We start from the raw sequence: 20,721 nt of genomic DNA, 5'->3' as shown, positions 1-20,721 counted from the left end.
GTAGATTCTGAAATTCTTTGGCTTCCTCTCACTTTCCCACTCCTAAATTCGGCTCCCCAAATCTCTGCAGCGAATTTTTTATTTCCTTTTTAAAAAATCTTCATGAAAACTATTCAGCAATTTTGTGTAAATGTCTCATGGTAACTGCATGTTGTATGTGCAATTTTGACAAATGTGCACATGCTTGCCAGTCTAATGCATATAATATTATTTTCACTAATATATTCATTTTTCATGCACACGTCCTTCTCATATATGTATTTTTGTAAATATTGAATGGTTGGACAGCTGCATTGCAAAATCTGGATAAGTGTGAATTTTGAAGATGGCAGTATTTCAGTTCTCATATTGTTTCAGAAAGTGTGAATTTGATCAATGTGACTTTAAAGCGAACAGAATCAAATTCATCCCCCATCCGTAGATTGTGGGTTGAATTTTGATTACCCACCAGCTTCACTTTCTGCCTACTCCCCTCTTCCCGCATATCCTTGTGATATTTCCTGTTTAGCTCCAAATATTCTAGAATTTGGCAAGAAAGAGAACTGTTGTCTCCATTCAACCATGCCCATCTCTTGAGATTACTTGGGATAAAGTCTTTTTCTACTAGCGTTAAATAGAAGAATGCATAAGCAAATAGTGAAAATGCATACAATTCATTGGAAAATATTAAAATAATGAAAAATTGCTAAGTGTTATTCTTAGTTCAGTCCCCATGCCCTGCAGTTACTACTTTGATAAAGCTTGTAATTTCCGATATTGAGACCTATCTTGATTATGGTTGGGGCTGCGCATTTAGATCACAGGTGGGGGAACTGTTGATCCTTCAGATGTTTGCTGGATTACAAATCCCATAAGCATGCATGAGCAAAGGCTAGGAATTATGGGAGTTGTAGTTCAGTGAACATCTGAAGAGCCAATAGGTTCCTCACCCCTGATTTAGATTTTTAACAGGATGGGAGCATGTAGACATCTGTGAAGGAATAATGGGTATATAGTTTGAACCATTGAGTTGTGGGCAAGCTTATCTTTACCATTTTAGCACCTGATTTAAACAGATTGTTGGTTCCTTCACTGCTCAGTCCCCCCAAAAAAACAGAACAGTAGAAAACCTAGAGAGAGCAATCATTGGTTTACATAGATTCCTATTTTACTTCCATTGTATTCTGATATTTTGGGGTGTGATATTGACAACAAATTTGGTAATTTAAAGTTTTATGATCTGGAGCTTTTTTTCTTTTTCTTTTGGTGGAAAATATTATATGCCTGAAAAGGTGATTATTAGCGAATTCATTCTCCAGGCTCTGTCACGATTTCCCACATAACTTGCAGAGTCTCATAATCTTCAGCCCATAATCATTCCGGTTCAAGCATTTAAGCCTTACTCCTACATATAACAGGGGAGCAAAATATTTGTTATGACATACTGCCCATAAAGTATTGTGTTTTGATTTAAGAAACTGATATAAAAATGTCACCGGATGCTTAGTCAAGATATTCATCAGAATAATGCAGTGTCCGTGCCCATATTTTTAGGGCTAAAATGCTCTTTAAATGGAAGTATTTTGCCTTGGTGTTCTCTCTCTCTCTCTCTCTCTCTCTCTCTCTCTCTCTCTCTCTCTCTCTCTCTCTTTTTTTTTTAAAAAAACGGGAAGATAGGTTAAGGGCAGATGGGGAAAAAAAAACCAGGGCCAGTTTGTGAAATTGGCTTTGTGAAGTATATCTAGTATAATTTCATGCCATTTCCACATGACCCTCTTTAATTCTCCTCTACCCGGCTCATATTCCTCCAAGTTAATGTTTATTTACGTCTTCCTCCTTGCAACCCCAGAAGCTCAGCTTATAGCCGTAGGAGCGGGGAGGGTGGAAATAATCAAAACATTGCAGCCACTTGGAGCATGCAAGGAGCAGACAGTTGCTTCATACAGATTAAGGCAAGTTTGTGAATCACTGCCCTTTATCCTGCTTATTTAGACTTGTTTTAAATATTCTGCTTGGGCTTTGTTAAGCTCTTCAGAATTCTTGGTGCCTTTCACCGAAATTGCTAAACTGAGGCCAGAATGAGCCTGGAAGTAGATCTTCCCTGTAACAGAACCTTGAACTTACTTCTCAGTGATGTCTGTTAAATATTTGCAGTCCAAGGGTTTTCAAACTTTGCCCCAGTGAGACTTGGGGACGGGGAGGGTGGAATGTGTTCAAATCATCGCAGGGATGATAAAGGCAAGGCAAGGGGAGACAGCGTAAATGCCAGATGATCATTTTCCTCCCAGGTTGAGGGAATGGGCAGGTTAAATGAACCTAGAAGGGATAGGGGGAGGCTACACAGCAGTGGATCCATGGCAAAAGGGCCAGTGCTTGCCAAAAGTGCAGAAATAAAGAGGGAATTGTATCGTTGTCCACCGGCACAACCAATCAGTGCAACAAGCTCAGATGTAGAAGGCAAAAAAAGAGACATGGTCTAAAAACTAGAAAGTTGGGATATGGTCAAGGAGGAGTGGCTTATAAAATAGTGCAAGCTCCTCACACTCTGAGTACTAAGGATATATATATATATATATATATATATATATATATATATATATAATGTAGCTGAATGTTTGAAATCAATTTCAATTTTAATGGTTGTAGGCACCCTGGAGGTTGATGAGTGTTGAGAACAGAATATTAGGCTAGAACAGGCAGGGGATGCTATCTTGCAGCCATCCAGGTTTTTGAACTACTATTCCATTCATCTCCAATCGTTGGCCAGACTGGTTGAGGAGTATGGGGGCTGGAATCGAACAGCATCCACAGCCACATGCTACTCAATCCTGGGTTAGACCCTAAATCTGCTTAGTATAGTTCTTTTCGTGTATTCTTAGGCATATGGGATTGAGCACTAAATGTCAACGAACCTCAATGGACGGGTTCAGACCGTTATCTCTATTACTGTCACTGTTTAACATTTATGTTTATTGAAATCTTATACCTTCCCTCCTTTTCAAAGAAAATTCAGGGTGGCGGCTTACAAAATCAGGTTGACAATAATGAAATATATGGCAATCCCCATTACAAACTACAGATGGGGCCATCAAACCCAAAACCCCAAACAAAATCCCAAGATAGCTAATGAAATGAAGGCATAAAACAGGCATCCCCAAACTGCGGCCCTCCAGATGTTTTGGCCTACAACTCCCATGATCCCTAGCTAACAGGACCAGTGGTCGGGGAAGATGGGAATTGTAGTCCAAAACATCTGGGGGGCCGAAGTTTGGGGATGCCTGGCATAAAAGATACGCCAGCAAAAAGAGAACAATCAGGTAATAGCTGGAAAAAACAAACATCCACCCTGTCTGTTAGTGGTGCATGATGTACCTCATGTGAAGAAATATTGAACAGGTTAGAGGCCCTAGCTGTATTTCCTGGGGGGTCCCAGTTTCCGTCATGGTGTCCTGTTGCGCCAGAAGCGGTTTAGTCCTGCTGGCCACATGACCCGGAAAGCTGTCTGTGGACAAATGCCGGCTCCCTCGGCCTGAAGCGAGATGAGCACCTCACCCCATAGTCGCCTTTGACTGGACTTAACCATCCAGGGGTCCTTTACCTTTTTTTACCTTTACCCAGTTGAACAAGGGATAGATTTCTTTAGGAATATATTTTTATTTTTAAAAACCCTACTGCTATTATGGATAGCGAACATCCCCGATGCAAAAATAAATAATCACACCACCATTCTTTGAAACGACTTCACCAACTAATAACAACGTTGTTACCATTTTGCTATATTGTGACCAATACATTAAACAAGCAAGCAATATAACATAACATTGTGTTTTATCTTTATATGTTTAGGGGTTTTAAAGGTTGACACCAGCACCTTGAATTGACAGATCAATGACAATGTGCTGTGCTGTTCAAAGAACAGGTTGGAGAGTTTTGCCCTATAATTCTTTGCCATAGCTGCATATATCCATGCAGTATGTATCCATTTGTTGCGTGAAATACTTGGCAGTGGGTAAATACCAAAGTAGAAGGTTGTGCATTGTTAATTTTAGTATTCAGAATCATGCTACGGAAATGTTGGAGATCATTATTAAATGGATAACAACATACATAGTTTCTTGTGACCAACCATTTATGGTATATTTTATCTTTTCAGCATATCTGTCTTTCTGAAGAGCATTGTATGTGTTTTATTTTGGGATAAAGAGAAAGTAATGATTTCCACAGCAGTAGACATAATGAACAAGAAAGGATTGCTAGAAAAAGTTTATATATATATATATATATATATATATATATCCAGAAATTGCTATTCGTTTAGCAACCTCTTGCTCACATCGTGTAATATTGATCACTTGTGACTTTGCACACTGTAACTTTGGGAAAAGATGGATTTTTATCTCCTCTTCCAAAGAGCATTTATAAAGTGGCATGGTGATTCCACTGATGAATGACTGAAGGAGGTTTCTGGATTGATGAATCTGGAACTGGGGTGGTGTTTTCACAGACCGAATTCCAATAACATGCCAAGACTGATTGCGGCATGCTCTGCACCTAATCACAGAGGATTTCTGTGTCCTAGCTGGTTAGTGCTGCAATTATGGCTTTTAAATGGGGGGTGGGACACCACTGTAGGAGAGGCCAACATTCCTCATGTTACTTTGCTCCAGGAAATCAAAATACTAAAGACAGCAAGGTTAAAAATCTCCCAGTCTCACTGTTTTATCTTTTTGATTCCTTGTCTTTATAGGAGGTTAGGAGCAGAATCCCATATGTGTTAACTTAGAAGTAAGCCCCATTGAGTTCAGCGGGACTTGGGGAAGAGTGTACTTAAGCACCTTGAACTTCATAAATCTTACTACTTAGTAGGCATGTATAAAACTGCACTGCAAAGCTGCAGTCTTTTGCCCTCTTCCCTGGCAGTGGTCCCCACTGAACTCAGTGGGACTTCCTTTTGAGCAGAAATAGAATCATACAGTGGTAGAGTTGGAAGGGACCCCGAGGATCGTCTAGTCCAATCGCCTTCAATGCAGGAATATGCAGCTGCCCCTTACGAGGATCGAACTTACAACCTTGGCATTATCAGCATCATGCTTTAACCAACTGAGCTACGTATTAGCACTGTACTGAAATGTCTGAGGGCTGGAATGGTGGAAGAAATTTGAATATCGCCTGATGCATCAGGCAAGACTAGTATGCTCATCGTTTTCTTGGTTGTGTAGATGTACTGGGGGAAAGATGGCGTGGCAATTCATTTTTATTAGAATAGTCCTTAACTCGTTTTACTGGAGGGGCCCCTTGAAGAAGAGCGGGAGATGGGAGATGGGCGGTTTGGAGGCACAATGGTAGCTTTCCAGGAGGCGGGTTGCTGCTGCATACAAGCGGGGAAACAGGAAGGGGCAGTAAGGCCAGCATGGTGCAAATGCACCAGCAGGAACACAGGATGGGCTTTGCCAGTGTGTTTACACCACGCAGACTTCCACAATGCCTCGTCCCTGTTCCTCCCAGCATGCAACAGTGACCCACCTCCCAGGAAGCTAGTGTAGTGGCTCACATGGCAAGCCAGTTCTTCAGGCCAGGATTCTGCTACTACTGTACTTTTCAGGTGTGTGGCTAAGAGCTGCCCTTTCATATATTTCTCATGCCTGTGAATTGGCTGCAGATGGCCAGTGGTATTCCTCAGGTGGTTGGACGTTGTTCTGGGCTTGCCTCTTGCTGATCTCATCTTTAGGTTCTGATGCAAATAGGCTGTTGCAAGCATACCTGCAAAGGAATAAAATACGCACCCGCAAGTAGAAATCACTATGCTTTCCCCCCATGCTTAGAGAATTTAATCGGGCAGGCAAAGGGTGCTCCAAGCTTTCTGAGAGAGAGAGAGAACAAATCCTAAGGAACAAATTCAGCACTTGTGAAAACACCCTCTGCTTTTCAGAGTTAACTAAACTGGAACAAAACCGTGCAATCTTGTGAAAGTCCCATCAGATTAATTTGGTTTATGAAATTTACAACAGCTCTTCTCTCTCCCACGGGCCGAAAAATACCGCAGTTGTTTGCCTCTCTGAATAATAATCATTACCATCTTCATATCTCTCTCTTTCTTTCTTTCTTTCTTTCTCTCTCTCTCTCTCTCTCTCTCTCTCTCTCTCTCTCTCTCTCTCTCTCTCTCTCTCTCTCCATCTTTTTCTCTCTCTTTCTGGCGGAGAATATCCTGACTAGTATAGTGCAAAGCAAACTCTTTTCTTAAAGAAGCCATTTTAAGACGTGAGCCCCTGGGGAAGCTGAGTTCTGGTGTGAACACGAGCCTCAGAAAACTGTAGGCCATTTGTGGGCGCTATCGCTTTAAGTCGGAAGTGTCAACCCGAAGCGTATCGTGTTGCTTAAAACCAGATTGCCTGCTTAATATTTAAGGTGACTGTGGTGGAGTCACTTTATCCCCCTCCCAGATTGGCTTTGGAGGTGGCCGGGCAGGCTGAAGATACCCACCGCTCCCACCCACCCCCTCCAATGACCTAGGCTTGTGCCCCGGGAAGGTATTTTTGATCTTTCCTAACCTGCCTGGGATCTACTGGCAGGCTCTGTGCTGACTGAACGGAATAGTTCCCCAGCACTTTAAAAAGAGAGAGAGAGAAGCCGTGCTCCTTTCTGTAGAGGAGGCAGGGCTTATGGTTTAGAAGGAAGTGAACTGGATAGGTCAGGAGACTGTACCATTTGTGAACACCCCTTTCCCTTTTATATTCATCTGTCAGATACAGTAGGCGTGCTCTGGGCTTGCTGGGCTTCGATGCAAAGCAGGGAGAAAAGCAGCCTAAATGTGATCTGCAGTTGGGAAGCTTGCTGCTTTCCCCGCTTTCCTTTTTATCCACCTTCCCCCCCCCTTGCTCTGCAGCCCACCCCTTTCCTCTGCCTGGACACTGCTGGAGTTGGAAGCTGTTTGGAGGGAAGGAAAAAAAAAACCCTAACATGGTTTATTCCACTCGCTGCATGTTGGGTAAATTTCGAAACCCACATGGTCGTCCTCTTGCAGTGGAATAAAGTCGCATCTGATGGACGTCCTCTCTGCTTATAGCATAGCAATGAACGTCTGACAGGCGCGACCTTTCATAAGACAGCCCACACGACTGGCTTTCTGCCCAGAATATTGCTGCAACACTGTCTGTGATTGGTTATCTCCCTATCATCATGCCTTGCTTCAGAAAGGGAGATCGGCCCCCTTTTTAATAAGCCCACGATGGCCGGCTGCAATATGCTGCACTGTAAGTAATTTTTGTTTTGTTTTGAGACCGAGAAGCCGGGGGGAGGAGGAATCATGCTGTGTAGAGAGTAGTAAGACGGAAAGGAGCACATGGCGACGTGATTATGCTGTGAGACATCAGTGAAATGCTGCTTGGTAAATGTTAACGTATCTGTTTTTTCTACAGGTTGGTACTAAGAAGTGCCTTTCCTGACGTCTCTGCTGCTTGGAACCGCTTCTAGAGCAGACTCTGCTTTTTGCCTTGCTTGCTGCCAGCTAGACTGCGACGACAGCTCATCCACTCTCCACCTCTAGCCCAGCCACCCCTCCCCTCATTTCTACTTATAATCAAGAGAAAGAGAGAGAGAGAGAAAAGCTCTTAAGCATCAGGCGTTGCCCTAGGCTGCTTTTAGTTATTCTTTTAGAAATATTAAGCATAACGACAACAACAAAAGTTTGCTGGAAAAGTGAGATAATCTTCTGCCAGAAAGGGGAAAAAAAATCGAAGAGAGGAGGAGCAAAACAAACCGTTCCTTCATTTATCTCTTTAAACTGCTGCGACTGTCTGTGCCAAACTAATCGATACCAATTGCGCCACACCAAAAAAAAAAAAAATTGAATAAATCAAAATCTCAATAGTGAAATTAATAATAACCATTGCAAATTCAGCCGTGTGGAGATTCCCCTTCCAGGCAACTTTCCCTGAGAGCAGCTTGGAAATCCTCTGCTGAAGGGCCTCCTTGCTGCTTGCGTTTTGGCCTCCCAATTTGGCACTCGGGAATGGTTTACTGAGAGCACAAGGCTCATTGCAGGCCACACTTTTAAATGCTCATTTTTCTGACGACCTTAAGTTCCAAAACCACCCCCCTCTTCTGATTGACAGTTTCGCGCTGTGACTTTCTAGTGGGAAATCTATTCCTTGCTGTTGCGACAACACAACTTGACATCTTTTAACGTTGGGCTTTGGGGCTTTGGGGGAAGCATTTTGGAGGTGGCATTTTTCATCGTTTCCAGTCTTATCAGTTTGGCCTCTTCTCTCTCTCCTTTTTTTTAAAATTTGTTTGTTTCATTGACAATTTTAACTACCTGTAAAAATAAATAAATCTAAACATGGCTGTAAGTGTCACACCAATCCGGGACACGAAATGGCTAACACTGGAAGTGTGTCGCGAGTTCCAAAGAGGGACTTGCTCACGTCCAGATTCGGAATGTAAGTTTGCACATCCATCGAAAAGCTGCCAAGTTGAAAATGGACGAGTAATCGCCTGCTTTGATTCATTGAAAGTGAGTAAATATTATCATTCTTTTCAAAGCTAAGACAAAAATAATGACTGAGACAGTTGTAATCACTGAAGCAATTGAGTTTTAAGGGATGCTATTTTTTCATCTTATTAATGAGGTTGTGGTTTTAATAATTTGCTTTAAGGCAGGGAGAAAGTTGGGGATTTTCAGAAGGGCTAGGCTCTGTTTTCTTGCAGTTTATTGTAGTTCCTTCATCCTTACCTTAGAATTACAGTGTACAGTATCTTTAAGTTGGAATGTTAAGAAGCACCATTTGTGAACCTCAGAAGAGTGTTAGTCCACAGTACTGCAAAAAGCAAATACATTTCACGTTTAGACTGAAAGATGGACTCAGGTCTGAACTGTTAAAGGCTGGGATTATCTACTCTGAAAGCTCTTACTGCAATAAATTTGTTAGTCATTAGGACATGAAAGGGTTCTGCTTTTTCTCTCTGTGTTTAAAGCGAAAAAATTAGAATCCTCAAACTAAATCCCATGTCTTCTGAACAATTGCTTGGTGCTGAGAGCATACCTAGATAGTTGTCATGTGTCAGCAATCACAAAGTCTGAGAATTTCCTTCATTAACATTTCACTAAAATCCTTAATTAAAAGATCACTTGTATCAGTCTCAGCTTATGAAAGGATCGCCTGTTTAAATATCGGATTTGAAAAGCATGTTAGTCCACTTATGAAAAGAGAACTATAGCTAATGCTCTATGGATATATTACTGCTTCAAGAAAATGGATGATGTCTAGAATTGCTGTTTTCAAATATATTTCTGCTTTCATCAGTCAGGCGTGAGACTTATCCTCTGCCCTAGTTTACCATGCTTGAAATCCCAGACTTGTTTATTTGGGGGACAGGTTGTAGCTAAGTGGTAGAGCATCTGCTTTGCATGCAGGAGGTTTCAAGTTCACCCCCTGGCATCTGTATGGCTGGAATTGTTCCTTGTCTGAAACCCTGTAGCGTCTCTGCCATTCAGCATTGGAAATACTGAGCTAGATATACCAGCAGTCTGGCATAAGGCATATGTTCCTTTGAGCCTACAGATTAGGGCTTCAGTCTAGCATGCACTTACCCGGGAGTAATCCCCATTGAACATGGTGGAATTTACTTCCAAGTAAAAATGCATAGGCTTATGCTCAATGCACCTTGACCTCAGCATTCCACTGTCCATGCAGGTAAAGGCCTTGAATTTCAAATTGCTTAGTCTGATTGACTTAAATGGAACTGAACTGATTTAAATGCAAGCATTTAGGCTTCATTTAGGGTTCTGAATCTGGTTGAGAGCCAGGATGGCTTTTGCATGTTACAGAGCAGTGAGAAATCGATACGTGGTACACACGTACACACACACACACACACACACACACACACACACACTTTTCCTGCCTCTGGTGTAATGTCTAAAGAAGTGATGCCTGTAATTGATGAAGCTATGGCTGGACAAAGTGGAAGTTGAAGGAGAAATGTATGTTTGCTTGTTTTAAAACGAAATAGGGCTGCCATTCCAGCCAAATATTTGGACTTGGAATTAATCTGCAAAGGGGCAAATGTTCAACTCTGCCTCGTTTATGACTGGACTTGTTCATACTGACTAACTGGACAGCAGTTGCCAGAACTGTGAGAAAAGTAAATTCTATGCTCTGTGTTTGCTTTGGCGGCTGAAGGCATGTTGTGGGTTGTGACTTGCCATTTGGCCATATCACACTCAAGGACAGCTTAGATTTTTTTTTGCTGTAGAATAATGTTGTAATACCACTTTTCAGTCACATAGGTCATGTTGGAGTGATGATCATCTGCCTGCCTGCCTTTCTATCTGTCTGTTGCTGTTTTCAGATGCTCCATAGCTAGCGCACAAATTTCTGTTGGCCCCGGGAACCTTGGTCGCCAAAGCTAGTGAACCAAGGATTTGTCGTTTCATTCTGCTGCTTGGCAACCATAGCCATTCTTAAGGATTAGGAAAGCTCTCCATTAAGCGTTGCTGCTAGGTAACTTCCATTCATTTGATTAAGGGGACCATCGTGCAAGTGCTGTTGCAATGACTGAGGGATGCAGCACAAAGGGCAGATGAAAGACACCCAATACTACACTTTAGCCATAGGCCATGGGTAAAGAGTGCCAGCTCCCTTGGCCAGATGTGGCCCTCCAAGCTTCTCCATCTGGGTCTTTGTGACTCTGCCTTGCCACCTCTCACCAGCCCTGCTCCAAACCCGTTTCAAGAGCTTTTGCTTGACTGGAAGCTTTTGCAAACTACGAGAGAGATTGTTCTTTTCCTCCCCACCCCCAAACATTTTATTTGTTTATAAAAATTGTATATCCTCCTTTCAGTTCTGCTCAAACTCTTGGAGCAACTTATAGTGGTGGAATAAAACAAGTGATTTGTTTTCTCATATTTGTATCCTACTTCTCATCCATTATGGAACCCAAGGTGAAATGTGTGGTTTCTGGGGTGTCTTCCATTCATTCGGAGTTCCGGAATGGGGAAAGGCTGTAGCTCAGTGGTAGAGCACCTGCTTTTCATGCAGAAGACCCCCAGTTCAATCCCTGGCATCCCCAGTTAGAGCTGGGAGAGACTCTTGCCTGAAACCTTGGAGAGCTGCTGCCAGTTAGTGTAGCCAGTACTGAGCTAGGTGGAGCATTGCGCTGACTTTATATAAGGTAACTTCCTTTGCCCCAGGCTCAGACGTTCGTAGCACCAGCAAGGTAAGTGCCTTCGGATAATACTCTCAGCCATTTAAAAACGTGGATTTTCAATACAAAATGAAACAAAGCAACAAACTATGCAGGGAAGGGATGAGATCAATGTTAGAAACTCAGATTTATAAGCCAGGCTCCAAATGGCTCCTTAAATCAAGGTTACAGTCAACAAAACGAAATGTCTAGTTGTCATTTTTGGCCAGGACAGCTCTAAATAATGGACTGACTGTGATTGAATATCAGTTAAACATCTGGCTAGTTCAGATAACTGCATCCCTTCTGCCTGCTCCCCGGTTGAGCCTGAAGGGGACTTCAGTCTTCTGTGGCAACTATGGATGGTGTCTCAATGCCTAAGCATGGAAACTTTAAAACTAGTGTGGGGAAGACCTGACCCACCAGATGTTGAGGAACTGTAACTCCCATCGGCGCCAGCAAGTATAATCGGTGGCTAGGGATGGTGGAAACTGTAGCTCAGCAACATCTGGAGGGCCAAAGGTTCCTCACACCTGCTTTAAAATGTTGAATAGGACACAAAATGAATAGGATGTTAGGCCACAAATGGTGTGCAGCTGCAGGCAAACTATAATTAAACATTTTATGTCCCTTGATCACAAAATTTTGCTTTTTATGGAACTTTTCACAAGGCTGGTTTAAATGCTTATGGGAGTTGTCTACTCATGGGAACAAGTGTGCTGTTGTGAGGAGGAATTGCAAAGGAGACCTCAGCTTCGACTCCTTGGAGTGGGTTCTGGTTTTCGAGCTCCCACCATGCATGGAAGTTGATGCGGTATCTTGCTCGAGGCTCCACCACCACCCTAGACCTAGCACCCAGTGGGCAATGATAGAGTCGTCGTGCCCAGAATGCAGAGTCTGGTGAAATTGAAAATCCACGCACACGGCAATATGGTGTGACTTTATTTTTGTTTTGATTGACCATACAAAATTTTGTTTTTTCAGTGTTTTGCAAGCCGCCTTCTAAGACGTTTTCCTAAAAGATGTGTTGCAAATGTAATACAAATGGAATCACAGAATTGTAGAGTTGGAAGGGACCCTGAGGATCATCTAGTCCAACCCGCACCAATGCAGGAATATGCAGCTGTCCCATAAAAGGGATCGAACCTGCAACGTTGGCATTATCAACACCAACCTCAAACCAACTGTGCTATAATACAGAAAAGCTGTGAATCCAACAGATGTGTGTTTGTGCATCGTTACTATCACATAAATAAGATTATCATTTAACCTCGACCAGCATATTCTGGCATAAATTGGTAATGAACACAGGCCCTTGGAGATTACTCATTATTGGAAGACTCAAAATCCTGAAGACAGATGCGATCCCCAGATATTTCCCATTTTAACACCGTAGCAAATGACTTTCACTCATTTGCTTAGTGCATCACATATATGACTCCCTACTGGCATGCACATATATATATATATATATATCCGGGAGAGGGAATGAAAAGCTTGGCAAATGTGCTAACACAAATGTTAATTAAGCCTGAGTATACTTTCAAACGATGGAACAGAATCAGAAGATTTCTTTCAAGCACATTACAAATCGGAGTTTCCATCTTGATGCAGGATATTTTGAAATGTTAAAGCTTAAGAATTGTCTCTTGGGTTGATCCATGCGGCTATCAATCTCAGGTCACTGGATTAAATTGTAGAGCCCTTTGTCTCCTCCCTGTGGCCAGGGTCCCATAATTTATGCAGAAAGCTCCAGAGCTCAGTGGTTGAGCCCATGCTGTATATAGAGAAGGTCCTAAGTTCAGTCCGCGGCATCTGGCCAATATTTATTTATTTATTTATTTATTTATTTATTTATTTATTTATTTATACCCCGCCCATCTGGCTGGGTTTTCCCCACCACTCTGGGCGGCTTCCAGCAAATACCAAAATACATTAAAATATCACAGATTAAAAACTTCCCTAAACAGGACAATACCTTAGTGACCAGGCCTGTAAGTCAGCAAAATATGTAGGCACCATGACTAGAGGAATCAGTGGTTATCTGACACCGATAACCTCAGCAGACTCATATAATTTATATGACTCCATAACAGTTTAGCAGAACAGGTTTTCCACCAAATGGAACAAGGTAGTAGTGCAGTAACCTGTACCAAGTTATATGTCTTCATATGCATATTGATTATAGTGATGCATGATTCACGAAAAAAATTGAAGGTAATCAGCAAATAAAACAAATATAACAACATCCTAATAAACCACAATAAAAACTAAAGTTTACTGTTGTTCTGAAAAGGATAGCAGTGGAGAGGATAAATTGACCTCTCTTGGAAGAACATTTGAGCATCGAAGCTACCACCAAGAAGGCTCTGTTCCTTGTAGAGGCTTAACCTAGCCTCTCTGTAAGAGAGAATCTGGAGCAGTACACCCTCAGAAGATGTTAAGTGCGTGTTTGTGTGTGTGTGTAAGTTTGTAATAGGAGAAGATGTTGCCCGGGATAATCGGGACCTAAGCTGTTTAGGTCTGTAAAGGTCAGGACTTACACTTCAAATTGGGCTTAGAAACGAATTGGCAGCCGGTGCAGCTGTCTCAGAATAGGTGAAATATGAGAGATCCTCTCTGTGTCTTTCAGCAGGCAGGCTGCCATATTCTCGCCACAAGCTGAAATTTCTGAACTGTTTTCAAAGGTAGCCCCATGTAGAGGGTATCACAGTAGTCTAATCTGAACATTGCTAAAGCATGAATGGCGTTGGCCGAAACATTGCTAGCATGCACCTTGAGATGTCTGACATATGGGAGTCGAAAGCGGGCAATGCCAAGCTTTTAAGAAGTAAACATTTTAATATTTTACAGTCTATTCTTTGTCCTTTCGGGCAATTAAAGGGGAAAAAATGAAGTTGTATTCTGAGGTCAGTCAGGTCTTTTTTGCCTCATGGCAAAATAAAAATAAAAAATTACAAACTTAAACTGTTGAAAATGAACAGCAAGTAAAACGTTTCTGTAAAAATAAGATGTATATTGCAAAATAAGCTATACGTTGTATATCATGAACTAAAAAGTTTGGTGATGATTACATTTATGTGAGGTTTATTTTCTGTACAAACACCACTGTAGGAAAAACAGTTACAAAACTGTTAATCTAAACAGTTATAAAAACATTTAACCACCTCTAAAATGCATATGAAAATAATAGTAAATTAGTTCTAAAGGCTAGCAGCCTTTCATTTTGGAAAGGACATTGAAGGTTTGAGGGTGCCTATGTTATGAGGGTGTTAATAGGGGGGAAACCAGTTATTACTCAGAGAGTATATATATATTTATATATTAAAAAGTGATTTGTTTAGGTTAAAAAAAAAAAAACATTTAGCAAGCTCTCCGGTCTGATAAAAGGTGGTCAAGGTAAGGCAGAACGTTTGTAGTTCTTGTCTAGCAGCCGCATTTGAGTGCAAGATGGATATCGCCCAATATGCTTTTGCTATTTTTAGAATATTGTAGCAGGCAAAGCAAACACTTTCTGAGGAGACCCTGTGAAATAGCAGAACCTTCAGCTGTGCTGTTTCAGTCTTTGGCTATGCTCCCGGGTACCACTGCATTTCATATTCTCTATGGACCAGGGACATTTGTTTCAAAGATAAAAATACAGTTTTTTAGATGGCAACCTGCTGAAATTACACACACACACACACACACACACACACACACACACACACACGGTGAGTCTTTTAAGAGAGGCCCCGTGGAACATGTGTACTCTGTATCCATGGGGCCTCTTTAAAAAACAACAACAGGGAGGGAATCTATCTTGATGGTAGAACAGATGTTTTGCATGTAGAAGGTGCCAGGTTCGACCGATAGAAAAGACCTATTCCTGTGGCACTGCTAATTGGTTTAGTTCAGGCTTCCCCAAACTCAGCCCTCCAGATGTTTTGGGACTACAATTCCCATCATCCCTGACCACTGGTTCTGTTAGCTAGGGGTGATGGGAGTTGTAGTTCCAAAACATCTGGAGGGCCGAGTTTGGGGGGTGCCTGGTTTAGTTTCTGTAGCTGAACTGGCTGGTATGGCATAGTGCAGGGGTAGCCAATGTCATGCTTGCAGGGACTGATGGGAATTGTAGTCCCAACAACATGTAGAAAGGCCTCACGTTGGTTACCCCCAGTGAAGGAGCTAAGGGTTTTCTATGGGGTAGAAAATTCCATCTAGCACAATAAATTCCTGAGGTCAGCTTGTATAATATTCACATTCAGCCTCTCAAAGGAAGATCAATTTTAAAATGTCATTTCAAATCATGCAAGTTTTGTGGGATGAAAAGAAGCAACAATTTTGAACAATTTGATTTTGCCTAATTTCATGGCAGCGTAAGCTTTATTTGGTTGTTGGTCACGAAACAAATTGTGGAAGCGCGATTTTGTTTCTTTGAACTGCAGCAGGAATTGCTTCCCGTTAAAACTCAGCTTGCCTCAGCTTAAAACATTCTACAGCTTCATTCACTCTAAGGTCTACCTTGTTACTTCCCAGGGGACTAACTGCTCTTTTCTGTTCCGATGTGCAGGAACACTTTTACTTACGGACCTCAAATTATTTCTTGCTAGGACTAAACTGCTAAACCTTTGTTACCTATGCTTGAATTTTATTGAAGTCTCTGCGATTTTCACCACATGATGGCTATCATACTGTGTATGCAAAAGTTGAATTGAGAACGGCATCAGACAAATTGGGGAGTCATGTAGTAGCTACTTTAAAAGTCTTAACTAGGTGGCACCATTTTGGTTGGGAGCTTCCAGCATCTCAGATAAAATTGCTGTTATTATTCCACTTTAGGAATGGAATAGACTACATAACTGGGGCGTGGAGATTGACACTGCCCTATTTGGTTAAAAGTGCAAGTAACTTCCTGACCAGCCTTGCCCTTTAGCTTTAAGTTCATTTTTGCTTCTCCTAGGCTCTACACAGAAAGGAATCAGAAGTGTATAACAGTTGCACTGGGAGGCTCAAAAAGGTGTTTGTATGTGTACTATTATTATTACTTTTATTGTATATACCCCGCCCATTTGGTGGGGTTCCCCCAGCCTCTCTGGGCGGCTTCCAGCACATATAAAAACATAAAAAAATGTCAAACATAAAAAACTTCCCGATACATGGTTGCCTTCAGATGTCTTCTAAAAGTTGTGTAGTTCTTATCAGCAACTTGCTCTGAGCATTGTACATAAAATAAACTCCGGGGGGGGGGTATCCATATTCTTTGTCCACTTTTTCGGTTCCTCCTTAGCACCTGCACAAGATAAACAGTTCAATCCTGTTGATGTCTACTGAGAAATAAGTGCCATTATTTTGAGTGTGGTTTGCTCCCAGGGAAGGGCATTTGTCCAAACAAGTGCATATGGCAGGAAGGGAGAGATGGGTTTTTATGGGATATTGAGGTACAAGTGAGACGCAAAAAGGCCTTTAGCCACTGGAAATAATTTCCATGTCTTTGTTGTGTCTCAGAGAGGAGGCAGTGTGTTATAGCGGTTAAACTATAATCCAGGTTCACATTTAGCTGTAAAGCTTGCTAGGTGACCTTGGCCTAGTCACAATTTCTCATCTTAACCTACCTTACAGGATAGAAGGGGAGCAAGACCTGTGTGTATGGCACCCTAAGTCCTTGGAGGAAGGGCAGTGAAATGTACTCGGAGTCGAGAGTGAATTTCATGCTCTTTATTCAGCTCATAGTCATCAAGGAGAAGAGGAGAAGAAGAATGGCTCTTTTCCCAAAACCATCTGCTTATATACATTATTTACACAATGGGCCTTGCGTGATTGGCTGCTTCAGGGCTACACCTGTGGGCCAATTATATCGTGGATTGACTTCTGCCTGCAGCCTGATTGGCTGCTCCTACAGGCCAATCAGGTAGCAGATTCACTTCTGCCAGCCGCCTGATTGGCTGCTCCAGCAGGCCAATCAGGTTGCGGATTCACTTCCACCTGGAGTTGGATTGGGTAGCTCCCGCTGTTTCTGAATCCTATTGTTCTAGGATTCAGCTCAGTACATAACACCCCTCCCCTCTAAGTTCCAGTCCTGCCCGGGAAGTTGCATTCGTAGTCCCCAAGGTCTGCTGGCCGCCTCCGTGTGCGTTGTGGCCTGGGGTGTTCCTTGGTCAGGGGTTCTGGTTCTGGCTCGTGTTCCGAGGCTGCTGGCTGTGCCGGGGCTGTCTGGTCTGGCGCCACTGAACCACTAGGTTGTGGCTCTGGTTCCGGTGTCCTTCCAGCCTCGGGGCGCCCCTCTGTGCCTACTGCTTCTGCTTCCCCTGCCCACCCCTCTCGCTCTACAGGCCTCACTGCCCTGCTGTCCCCTTGGGACCCCTCTGTCCCGCTCTCCTCCCGGGTTCCTCCTGGGAATCGTCGCCGTAGCTGGTCGCAGTGGCGGCGCCAACATTGCCCCCCTTCCGTTAGTACCTCGTACGACACGGGACCGGTCACCTTGGTGACTGTGGCGGGTACCCATGCTGGGCCTGCCCCAAAATTCTTTGCGTACACTGCGTCCTGGGCCACAAATGTCCGGGGGTTCCTGCCTTTCCCCACCACTACCTCATCCTGAGCTCTGTCGGGGTGAAGTCGGTCCAGTCTAGTTGCAAGGCGCCGGCCCATTAGTAGTTCAGCTGGGCTCCGGCCCGTCGTTGTGCTTGGGGTGCTGTGCTGTGCTAGAAGAAATGCGGCAAGGCGGTATTCCCAGTCCCCTTGTGTCATGTGGCGGAGGCTGTCCTTGGTGGTCCGCACCATGCGCTCCGCTTGGCCATTGGTGGCAGGGTGGAATGGTGCTGAGCGGATGTGGCGGATGGCGTTCTGCGCTGTGAAGGTCTGGAACTCCTCTGACGTGAATGCGGTTCCATTGTCCGAGACGAGGGTGTCAGGGAGCCCGTGGGTTGCAAAAAGCTTACGTAGTACCCGGATGGCTGCCGCCGTAGAAGTGGACGGTACCAGTGCGACCTCCAGCCATTTGGTGTAGGAATCCACCACTATGAAGAATGTTTTTCCCTGGAAGGGGCCAGCGAAGTCCACGTGCAAGCGTGACCATGGATGTCGGGCGGACTCCCAGGGCTGGACTGGGGCCCTTGGGGGATCCGGGCGGGATTCTTGGCAGGTCTGGCAGTGTTGGACCCAGGCCTCTATCTCTCTGTCAATCCCCGGCCACCACACATAACTCCTGGCAAGGGCCTTCATCCTCACTACCCCTGGGTGTGTCTCGTGTAGGGCTGTGAGGACCCTTTTGCGGAGGGGCTGGGGAACAACAACCCTGCTTCCCCATAACAGGCACCCCTTGTGGGCCGACAGTTCATGTTTGCGGTTTGTGTAGCCAGCGAATTCTGGCCCGGGGCTGCTGCTGGGCCATCCTCGCCACACCCAGTCCAGGACCCGGGAGATGACCCTATCTTTTGTGGAATGGTGCGCAACTTCTTGTGCCTGAATGGGTCGGTCGGGAAGCAGCTCCAGGGTCATAACCTCTTGCGCAGGCGCTGGGTCGGGGCCTGTTTCTGGTAGTGGTAGCCTGCTGAGGGCGTCTGCGTGGCCCATCGCCTTCCCAGGGCGGTGGATTAGTGCATACTGGTAGCCGGCAAGGAAAATTGACCACCTGAGGACACGTGGAGACAACACTTGGGGGGTCTGCTTCTCGGGGGCAAACAGGCCAAGCAACGGCTTGTGGTCAGTCACTATGGTAAAGGGCCGCCCGTACAAGAAATCATGGAATTTTTTTACGCCCTTCACGATTGCCAGACCCTCCTTGTCAATCTGTGAGTAGTTTCGTTCGGCTGCAGCAAGCGTCTGGGAGAAGTATGCCACCGGCACCTCTCTTCCATCCGGGAGTTGGTGTCCCAGGACAGCGCCGATGCCATAGGGAGAGGCGTCGCATGCCAGCACCACTGGCAGCCTCTCGTCGAAGTGTGCCCTTTTATCTAGGAGTCTGTGTAGGGGCTCCGCTACCGCTGCCTTATGCGGAAGAAAGGCATGGTAAAAGTTCATACGGGTTAGTTATCAGTTTCAGACAAAACAAAACAATGACTAATCTGGAATCTAAAGGACATGTTGGGTACTGTGCTGACAGCTAGATTCCATAATTTACAGCATGCACCAGCAGTCAGCATATTGGCGTCTCTGCCTGTTGTTTTTCTGTTTACATCTTGCGAGTCCTTTCTGCTCCAAAAGTGCATTAAAGAGAGAAGATAAACACACTGTGATGGGTAATCAGCTGAGTGTATAGAGCTTCCTTCACCCACTTCCTTCAAACTAAACATGGTCAGCTGAGTTTTTAAGCTGTTCCTTTATCTCTCCCCCACCCCCACCCCCAAACTATGTCACACACTGCAGGCGTGAAATAAGCTTGTCGACTCTTAAGTTCTCAGTGTCCACATCATTACAAAAATACAAAGGCTGAGCTTATGGTAGCATACTTGCTGTCAAGTTTTAGGACAGAATTATTTTAAAGTGTGAACTTCCCCAGGGCGAAAAGCAAAGAGACATATAGTGAGCCAACTCAGAGCGAAAAAGGGGGGGAGGTGTTTCCCCCCAGGATATTAATCCCGCATATATCACTTATAGCAAATACACTTAAAATGGTAGGAACCTAAATAACAGAAATTCCGGCAAACAAATGACACTCTTATTATTATTTTGCTGGATCTCAGATACAAATTGTGATGAAGAGAAAAGGAAAACAGGAACCGATACGTAGTTAACACAAGATGTTTGTGTAACATCAATTTTTGATGCTGTTTCACAGTGATCTGTTTTCAAATAGGTCTCGTTTAGCATGACCTACAGGTGTTACTTGGGCTATTGCGCCACACTGAGCAAATAAAGGGAAGGGAAATCTGATTAGCAGCACAGTCTTTAGTTGTGTTCAGTCATAAGTTAAGTCCCATTGATTCCAGTAAGACACGCTTCCAAGCAACTCTCTTTAGGGTTGCAATGTCAAGCCATCAAGCATAAGTGAGTTGTATTAACTTCTATTGCCCTGTGAGTTTAGCTACATGTCATGACTGCTGCCAGCTTGCATCTCCTCCATGCATCGTATTGGTAGCATCAAGTCAAAGCCTGTTCCTTATCTTGCCCTGGCCAAGATTCCTATGACACATGAATATTTTCGGTTCAGCTTATGTCAATTTCTGTATGGTGGGTCTACCCTTGAATACCAATCTATCCTTGAATACCATTCAGATATTGCAGCTGGTACAAAATGCAGTGGCTAGAGTGCTGTTGAACCTTTTTGCACAGAGCCATATTAGCCTGTCCTTATGACACCAAATAAGCGACGTGGGTGGTGCTGTGGTCTAAACCACTGAGACTTGGGCTTGCCGAACGGAAGGTCGGTGGTTCGAATCCCCGCGACGTGGTGAGATCCCGTTGTTCGGTCCCAGCTCCTGCCAACCTAGCAGTTCGAAAGCACACCAAAAATGCAAGTAGATAAATAGGTACCACTCCGGCAGGAAGGTAAACGGCGTTTCCGTGCACTGCTCTGGTTTCGCCAGAAGCAGCTTAGTCATGCTGGCCACATGACCCGGAAAAACTGTCTGTGGACAAACA

The 20,721-nt window shown here is 43.9% G+C and overlaps 1 protein-coding gene across 15 annotated transcripts in view; it reads left to right on the top strand.

The window, feature by feature from the left end:
* Positions 1 to 20,721, top strand: part of MBNL1 (muscleblind like splicing regulator 1) — a 179,416-nt gene that overhangs the window by 29,920 nt on the left and 128,775 nt on the right. For 11 of the 15 annotated variants that reach the window (XM_060274465.1, XM_060274466.1, XM_035132490.2 and 8 more), the window contains exon 2: positions 7,395 to 8,491. The exons of 2 other annotated variants lie outside the window; for them this stretch is intronic. In XM_060274465.1, the coding sequence (XP_060130448.1) occupies positions 8,318 to 8,491 (174 nt within the window). In that variant the 5' untranslated portion in view covers positions 7,395 to 8,317. 2 more of the 15 variants (XM_035132485.2, XM_035132495.2) reach the window with 2 other exon arrangements.

The sequence above is a fragment of the Zootoca vivipara genome, chromosome 5 (genome assembly GCF_963506605.1).
Source record: "Zootoca vivipara chromosome 5, rZooViv1.1, whole genome shotgun sequence".
NCBI classification, from domain to species: Eukaryota; Metazoa; Chordata; class Lepidosauria; order Squamata; family Lacertidae; genus Zootoca; species Zootoca vivipara.
The sequence above is the reverse complement of the archived record's forward strand: the minus strand, read 5'-3'. Positions and strand labels throughout refer to the sequence as shown.